We start from the raw sequence: 8,683 nt of genomic DNA on the forward strand, positions 1-8,683 counted from the left end.
GCACAAGAGAATTTATCTGAATGAGAGGGCATTTTTGCTCCCCCCACCTTTCTCTCAGTCATGTGGTTCACTTGGCCATTTCTCTGGAACGGATTGCAGTTGCTAAAGGAGGACTACCTGGAACATGTTTAGGAATGAATATATGAAGTTAAACATCATTTGCGAAAGAAGGAAAAATCTAGGAACCCATCTAACATTAATTCCTTCCGAAGAAAAGGTTGTTGCAGTTATAGCAGATAATTTTGAATGATCAGGTCACCATTTTTTTTTCTTTGTATTGATTGAGTCACTTTGCAAGGAGATCCACTGATTTTTGATTTTTTTCTCCCTCTTTAATATTTTTAATTTATTTACGTATTAATACTATAAGATACAAAAATACAAAAGAAAATAGTAGCAAAGATAGGGGAGAGAAAAAGGAAAGGGAAAAGTGTGGGGGAAAGGGGAAAAAGAAAAAGAAGAACTCTCTTTGGTGCAGTAGAATAAAATAATAACATCAAACCTTAACTTTTTAAACTTATATGTATAGTATATAAGTTTAATAGTATAAACTAGCCATTTATGTAACAACAAATTATCTAACTGGTAAAACCCCAAATCAAAGTTTCATTTTTTTCCCCACCTCAAGCACAAAGTCCAGAAGCGGTTTCCAAGTAGAAACAAAAGTAGTTATATATTTTTTTGTCTTTAATTGAAGCAGTCAGTTTGGCCAGCTCTGGTAACTCCATCAACTTCTGCAGCCATTCATCCATTGTGGGAGATTCTTGAACGAGAACCAAAATCTGTTGTTACCTATTGCTTCTCCCCTCTTCCCATCCCGCCCCAGCTGTCCTCCCCACTGACCCATCCACTTTTCATTTTCATTTTTGGTGGTTTAAAGTTTCTAACGATAAGCAATAATTTGGAGTTATTGCTGGTTTTTTCCCTTAGGTGCCAGCTATCTTAAATTCCCTTCAGAGGAGTGTGCAGGCGGTTTTGGTCGGCAAAATACAGATCCAGGATTGGTTCAGCAGCGGAATTAAGAAAGCCGCCCTGATGCACAAATGGTCCTTGAAGGACATTTCAGTCGATGAAGATGACCCGACTCTGCTCCAGAGCGACGGCTACTTCTTGTATCTATTGTGCAAAGATGGATTGTACAAAATTGGCTCTGGATACAGTGGAACTGTCAGGGTAATGTATCCTCCGAGATAAAAGCTTACATAAGATATTTTAAAATGCCTGAGGCTGAACCCTGAAGCTGGCCTGACTGAGGCCATTTTGAGACTTCAGCGCTGACAGAAAGAGGATGTGATTTTATGAATAGCAAATCGGATGATGTGGTAAAAAAATCATGGAAAGATTTTCAGTCAGTTTTTCTTGTATTTTACTTTTTTTGGTTTGGTTAAAAAAAAGGCAATTTCAAGAATCTTATAATATTTTTACTGTGTTACAGGGCCATATATACAATTCCACATCTCGTATCAAAAACAGAAAAGAGAAGAAATCATGGTTGGGTTATGCTCAGGTAAGAAAAAGATTGAAAGTTTGTGGAGATTCTCAGTCATCCAGGTCATGGTTGTCCCAAAGGTGCTTTTTTCAAGAGGCAATGGGACTTTCTGGAAAAAAGCATCTTTGGAAAAAGATTGAAAGCGAACACTAAGAAATGTAATTTTGAATTAAATGAGCCTATAACTTTGGATGAAATATCGAATTGATAGTGTAGTTCTAAAGTACTGAAAATCGAAAGGAAGTAATATCGTATGGCTAGAAAAGTAGTTTTTATAAAACGATTTCTAGCCAAAAACAAAGTTTACATTCCATTTTACTTGCTTACAGAAATTATTTTCCAACATTACTTCCTTTGAGAAAGAACAGAGTTTCTCTCTCTTAATTTCCTTTTAAGATGGCCAGAAAAGGAGTTGATTCGCTGTTTCCATGAGATGGTCGCTTTCAGTTGATCTGCTTGGGAATCAATATTTTGCTGCTTGTGGCAACTAGATACTATTAAGCTTCATCTTATCCTTCTGTTGAGTACTTTTGAGAGTAGAATTGGCATTGGTTTCGTAGCTCCAGAGAGGTGGGGTGGGGCAGTTATCTTCCAGAAGCCATGTGGCCTTTCTAGGCTTTCTTTCACAGGTAACTTGTTGAAGTTTAACTCTGGGGAGCAGTTCAGTTTGTTACTGTTGTGTTGGCCTGCCTGCTGCACAAAAACATCCCTACCTAAGTTCTCCATCCTTGAATTGATGGTGGAACCTGAGTGCCATTGAGTAAGAGTTGGCTCAAGAGTTCAGGTCCACTGTGATGATCATGGTTGTTGCCCGAGTTCAGTAACTGAAACTTTAAACCATACCAAAGGTCCCTCACAAGATAAGATTTTGATTTTGGGGAAGTTGTAGCATGATCCGGGTGTGGAGGACACACACAGAATGCTATCTGACTCCTCACTAGCTTATCAGTGCTATGCCCTACTATAAGAAGGTAGGTGGTTTTAGAGCAATCTTCTCAATGCGGCCAGTGGATCTAACAGATCTCGGAAGGAGCGTGGTATTTTTCCAGAGGATCTGATGGATGATTCAGCTGAAGCCTTAGACTCACAACGAAGACTTTTAGACCAGATTGCTGTCACTAAAGATCAATCCCAGAGAGGTCCTTGGTTGTCTGAATAACTTGGGGATATGAAGTGCCAAAAAAGATGCCAGTGTACCATCGGAGGAAGTTGAAGACTGAATCTGATCAAACATAAGTAGGAGCCTCGGTTGGGGTTAAACTGGTAACACAAGCGACAGCATGTAGACATTTTTTTCCACACTTAACTGCTCCTGATGCTGGCAGTCTTGCAGCCCCAATATCCTGTTCATGAGATGTCATTATGAAGTTCTCATTGTACTCGTTGCTTTCAAGAAATTTGAGATTCTGGGCGATAATTTTAAAGTTTACCCTGTCATCCGTTAATTACAGCATGCAATTAAATTTGTCCCTTTTCCTCCTGTTGGCAAATGGAGCTGCAGAACAGAAAACTCCGGTCAAAGGTGAAAGAACATTTGGTCTGTCCCTGAGATTGTCATTCTGAAAGTTGTGATTTGGTGTTTTTCAGGGCTATTTGTTATATCGGGATATAAACAATCACAGCAGGACAGCTATAAGGATAAATCCTGAATCTTTGGAACAAGATGGAATAGTAACACTGCCAGGTATGCACAACAGTGTCTTGATTCTAACAATATTTTCTAACAAACCTATTTTCCAAAGCACCTGAGGTCAGGACAAGAAGCAATGGATGGAAACTAATCAAGGAGAGATTCGACCTAGAACTAAAGAGAAATTTCCTGACAGAACAATTAATCAGTGGAACGGCTTGCCTCCAGAAGTTGTGGGTGCTCCGTCACTGGAGGTTTTTAAGAAGAGATTTCAGACAGCCACCTCTCTGAAATGGTATAGGGTCTCCTGCTTGAGGTGGGGCCTGGAATAGAAGACTTCCAAGGTCCCTTCCAGCTCTATTCTTAATAATTTGAAATCTCTTTATCCTAAAGATTAACAAAAGGCATCAGATGTAATTTAGTAGAAACCATGGGGTCACAGGTTGTGCCTTCATCATGGATTGGTTCAATGTTTCAGACCAGAATACGCCTTCTATGGTTGTACGTGTCAGGACATAATAAAAATCATCTAGTCCTGGGTAGTTCTTAAAAGTAGGTAGATACAACGTCAGATGAACAACACCACATCAAGTTATTTATTTTACAACAAGAAAGTCCAGTATGTGTAATATGTCATCTCTTGTTCATTTGATGTTGTATTTACGTTTAAGAATTGCTAAGGACCAGATGAGTTTTACAGTGTCCTGATACCTAAAAACCATAGAAGTCAAAGAGTCAACTTTCTTTTCACATAACTAGAAATATGCTTTTATGCTAATCAGTAACAGTTCTTACAAGTGTAAGAACCACTTCATTCAGTAGTGGTTATCCAGAAATAATGTAATAGTGCTGTATGTTGATTTCTTAAAATATTAATTTGAAATATAACTTTTTCTGTATATATAGTAACACAGTTGTTGAGGATTTTTTTTTTAACAGAATAGGACAACATAGCTACTTCTGAAAGTTTTCAATGTATTTTTTCCCAAATTTTGAATCCATCTCTGTTGGCTCAGTATTGGAAAATGAAGTATTTGATATGAAATGACCTAGCAATTATTTTTTCTCTCCAGACTGTCAGATGGAAGGGCAAAACATCCTTTTTACTGATGGAGAATACATTAATCAGATTGCAGCTTCTAGAGATGTAAGTTAAAATTCCCTCTTGATTTTTTAAAAAAATTATTTTGGGGTTAAAGGGCTGGGCAGCAGATATTAAATATTCAGATGCTAGCCTTAACCCTGTCTGTATTGTAGATATTCTTGCCAGCTTGAGAAATATATTTCCAGATTATTTCATGCAGAACAGCTTACTTTTAATGATGTAGGTGTTGCTATGTCAATTATCATTTACACCAAGCAATCGGTCAGAAAAAAACCAGGGACAGCATTAACTTCCTTGCCATTGAGATTTATACAATATGGATATTATTTTATCAGCTGAAATCATGTTAGCTTGGTTGCCTGTGCAATGTCAGAATGTTTTTAAAGTTAACATGCTTGGAAATTAGGCAGTGATGCCTACCAGTGGTGGATTTCAAAATTTTTTACTACCAGTTCTGTGAGTGTAGCTTGGTGGGCGTGGCAGGGGAAGGATATTGTAAAATCTCCATTCCCATCCCACTCCAGGGGAAGGTTACTGCAAAAATCCCCATTTCCTCCTGATCAGCTAGAACTTGGGAGGCAGAGAATAGATGGGGGTGGGGCCAGTCAGAATTTTTACTACCGGTTCTCCAAACTACTCAATATTTCCACTACTGGTTCTCCAGAACTGGTCAGAACCTATTAAAACCCACCTCTGATGCCTACTACTAGTATACTAGTAATGTTCTGAATCTAATTTTCAATTGTAGTGGGAAGTTACTTTTAAAAAGAGGTGCTGGTTCATGTGCCACCAGATCAATAAGCAGTAAATGATAAAAATATCAACTCACATTTGACACGCTTCGATTTAAACGTTGCTCCCTTTGCTCCATTGCTTTCTGCCTAATATGTAGGAGGCGACCAGGTAGAGCCCGAAGGTGGGGTCAAACCTGTCATCAGTTTAGAGCAGTGGTCTCCAATCTTTGCTGCTTCGTGGCCCGGCTTGGAGGGGAGAGGGGAACCAGGCCACGTAAGGGGTGGACTGGTGCATGTGAGTTCATGCAGCTCCACTTACTCGAGAGAAGGGAAGCTTTTGGGGCGCAGTTTTGCACTCCTTCAGGCTTCTCCACGGCAAAAGCCTTTGCAAAGGGACAGAAGGCCTGAAGCAGCACGAGATTGGTCCCCCGAAGCCTTTTGTCTATTTGCAAAAGCTTTTGGCACGAAGAAGAGAAGCCTTTGGGTGTGGGGGGGGCACGGTCTCATGCTCTTTCAGACTCACCAAGGCTGCCTGACACTCCAAAACACTCCTGCGCAAGCAGCCATACTGAATCAGCAAAGCTGAGCAGGGGTGCGCTCGTCCCATTCAGCCTCTGCTCTCACTGCTCCACTTTCGGAGTGGCTTGGTGGCCTGCCTGGGTGGCGGAGAGGAACCAGGTTGCACAAGTAGCAGGCCGATGTGCACGTATATGCAGCTGCACTCTCACAACAGAGAAGAAAAGCCTTTGGGGCGCTGCTCGTGTAAGTGGAGCTATGTGCGCGCACCGTCCCGCCTCTTGCACGGCTCAGTTCCAAATAGGCCACGGCCTGGTAGTGGGCCGTGGTCTGGGAGTTGGGGACTTCTGTTTTAGAGTGGCTATATTCTGACAAAGGCTTCCTGAGACAGTAACAATCACATGCTTAGTCCCAAAAACCCTCCTTTTATTTCAACGGCTGTGAATTATGTTCATTCACAGCCTGTAATGAGTCCCAAGCAGTTTGTGAATAGTATGACAGAATTCTGCCACAGTCTTTTGGGATAAGGCTGATATTTGCAAGGCCAAACGGTGCACAAAGTCAAAACGGAGCTTCAGAGTTTAAACCGACCAGAACGAACAAAGTTGCTTCCTGCAAAAGCTCATGTCCCTTCGCTCCACCTTTATGCCTTATTGGAGGGGCCAATCATCTCCAAGCCTTACTCTCCTTTTGTCTTAATTGTTCTTGCCTTCTGGCAGCTCTGCGCATGTGTGTACTGGGAACAGGCTCCCCCTGTTCCTCTGCCTTACTGACGTCAGACTCTGGAGGCTCCGAAGTCAGCATATAACTCCCAGATGGCCCTGGCCCCATCTCTGCCTCCGATGCAGAGCCCTCGTCGGAGCCTTTCCAGGACTGGCCCATGTTCCTTCCCAGCCTCCTCACTGTCCGACTCTTCTGCCAGCTCCGCAGGCCGGCAGAGGACCACAACAGGCTATGCTCCTATAAGAGATTAAGTCTGGCCTCCTGTAAATTCTGTACACTCATATTTAGCGACAATTTTCCTTGGCTGTAGCTCAGGCAGGGGTATTCCAATTGATTATTGGAAGTGCTGCTATATTTGCTATTCTGATTACTTCCCCTGAAACTGAGATGTTGATAAATACTGAAAACAGTGGAAACAATGTTATTAAACCAAAGAAAGATTAAAAGGGGTACACTATTGTTTTTCTGCACCTTTCAGTTTGGAATTTTTAACTCAAATATGACAAGCCGAACTATAACAACAACAAGCTCTTTGCATGACATCAATACAGGGTGCACGGTATTTGTGAACTATAATTATTTTATCTTGTGAACTTTAGGCATTGCGTTGCACTGCTAAATTAATACAAAAATGATTCATTTGAATAGTGTTGTTTTTTTCGCCAAGTATTTACATGCTACTCCAAAGAATCAATGTCTTTTTAAATGAGATACAGTGCGGAAGAAGCAGGACTATTGATCTGGTATGTTATGTGTTGCAGGATGGCTTCGTAGTTCGGATATTTGCAACCAGTACAGAACCCGCATTACAGCAAGAACTCCAGCTAAAGCTTGCCAGGAAATGCTTACATGCGTGTGGGATCTCGTTGTTTGATCTGGAAAAAGATTTGCACATTATCAGTAAGGAAATGATTTTTCTGTACAGTATTTTGCCTGTTTGTAGAGCATCCCTGAAAATCAAACGTAAGAAGTGAGCAAGCTCAGCAGGTAATTCACTCAGTAGATAGGGGAAAAAAGGTCAATCAATTGTTCTCAAGAAGAGCCTTCTGGAGAGCAGAATTGGCACCACCAGTGGGCAGGGTGGGTGGCCTTTGGCAGCCAGAGTCTGATGTCATGCATCCCAATTGCCAGAGAATTCTCTTTCTCTCTCTCTCTCTCTCCCTCCCCCTCTCTTTCTCTCCCAGTCTTTCTATATCTGTCTGTCTGTCTGTCTTTATCCATCTATCTATCTTGCCTGCCTATTTATTTATCATCTATCATCTCTCTCTCTCTTTCTCTCATCTCTCATCTATCTCTCATCTCTCTCTGTCTCTCTGTCCATCCATCCATCCATCCATATCAGAAACTATCAAAGTTCCAGAAGGAGATTATAAAAAAATGGGGCAGTTCATACTTGCAGTAAACATTAGTTTCCTAAAATAGAAAACAAACCCAAGAGCTGCATATTTTAAAACACAACAGTGCATTCAGTCCAATTTTTGTCCTGGAGCATATGCGCTTTATGTAAAAATGAAATAAAATGGGAAATGGACATGTTGCGATGCAAAAAACAGACCTTCAAAAATTGCACAGTTGTTAATGATGCTGATTTTTCCATGTTTTACCAGCCATTGATTATTTTTATGGGCTTCTGTTTTCCTGGTAGAATGTAATTAATCTCATTAGGCAGGGGTATTCCAATTGATTATTGGAAGTGCTGCTATATTTGCTATTCTGATTACTTTCCCCGAAAGTGAGATGTTGATAAATACTGAAAACAGTGGAAACAATGTTATTAAACCAAAGAAAGATTAAAAGGGGTGCACTATTGTTTTTCTGCACCTTTCAGTTTGGAATTTTTAACTCAAATATGACAAGCCGAACTATAACAACAACAAGCTCTTTGCATGACATCAATACAGGGTGCACGGTATTTGTGAACTATAATTATTTTATCTTGTGAACTTTAGGCATTGCGTTGCACTGCTAAATTAATACAAAAATGATTCATTTGAATAGTGTTGTTTTTTTCGCCAAGTATTTACATGCTACTCCAAAGAATCAATGTCTTTTTAAATGAGATACAGTGCGGAAGAAGCAGGACTATTGATCTGGTATGTTATGTGTTGCAGGATGGCTTCGTAGTTCGGATATTTGCAACCAGTACAGAACCCGCATTACAGCAAGAACTCCAGCTAAAGCTTGCCAGGAAATGCTTACATGCGTGTGGGATCTCGTTGTTTGATCTGGAAAAAGATTTGCACATTATCAGTAAGGAAATGATTTTTCTGTACAGTATTTTGCCTGTTTGTAGAGCATCCCTGAAAATCAAACGTAAGAAGTGAGCAAGCTCAGCAGGTAATTCACTCAGTAGATAGGGGAAAAAAGGTCAATCAATTGTTCTCAAGAAGAGCCTTCTGGAGAGCAGAATTGGCACCACCAGTGGGCAGGGTGGGTGGCCTTAGGCAGCCAGAGTCTGATGTCATGCATCCCAATTGCCAGAGAAT

The 8,683-nt window shown here is 40.7% G+C and overlaps 1 protein-coding gene across 1 annotated transcript in view; it reads left to right on the forward strand.

The window, feature by feature from the left end:
• MYCBP2 (MYC binding protein 2) overlaps positions 1–8,683 on the forward strand; it is a 161,574-nt gene that overhangs the window by 22,509 nt on the left and 130,382 nt on the right. Inside the window, exons 6-10 of the mRNA XM_058186463.1 lie at positions 931–1,173; positions 1,436–1,507; positions 3,077–3,173; positions 4,193–4,266; positions 6,959–7,097. Of these exons, the coding sequence (XP_058042446.1) occupies positions 931–1,173; positions 1,436–1,507; positions 3,077–3,173; positions 4,193–4,266; positions 6,959–7,097 (625 nt within the window). The remainder of the gene's footprint in view (positions 1–930; positions 1,174–1,435; positions 1,508–3,076; positions 3,174–4,192; positions 4,267–6,958; positions 7,098–8,683) is intronic.

Source organism: Ahaetulla prasina, chromosome 5, assembly GCF_028640845.1.
Source record: "Ahaetulla prasina isolate Xishuangbanna chromosome 5, ASM2864084v1, whole genome shotgun sequence".
Classification (NCBI taxonomy): Eukaryota; Metazoa; Chordata; class Lepidosauria; order Squamata; family Colubridae; genus Ahaetulla; species Ahaetulla prasina.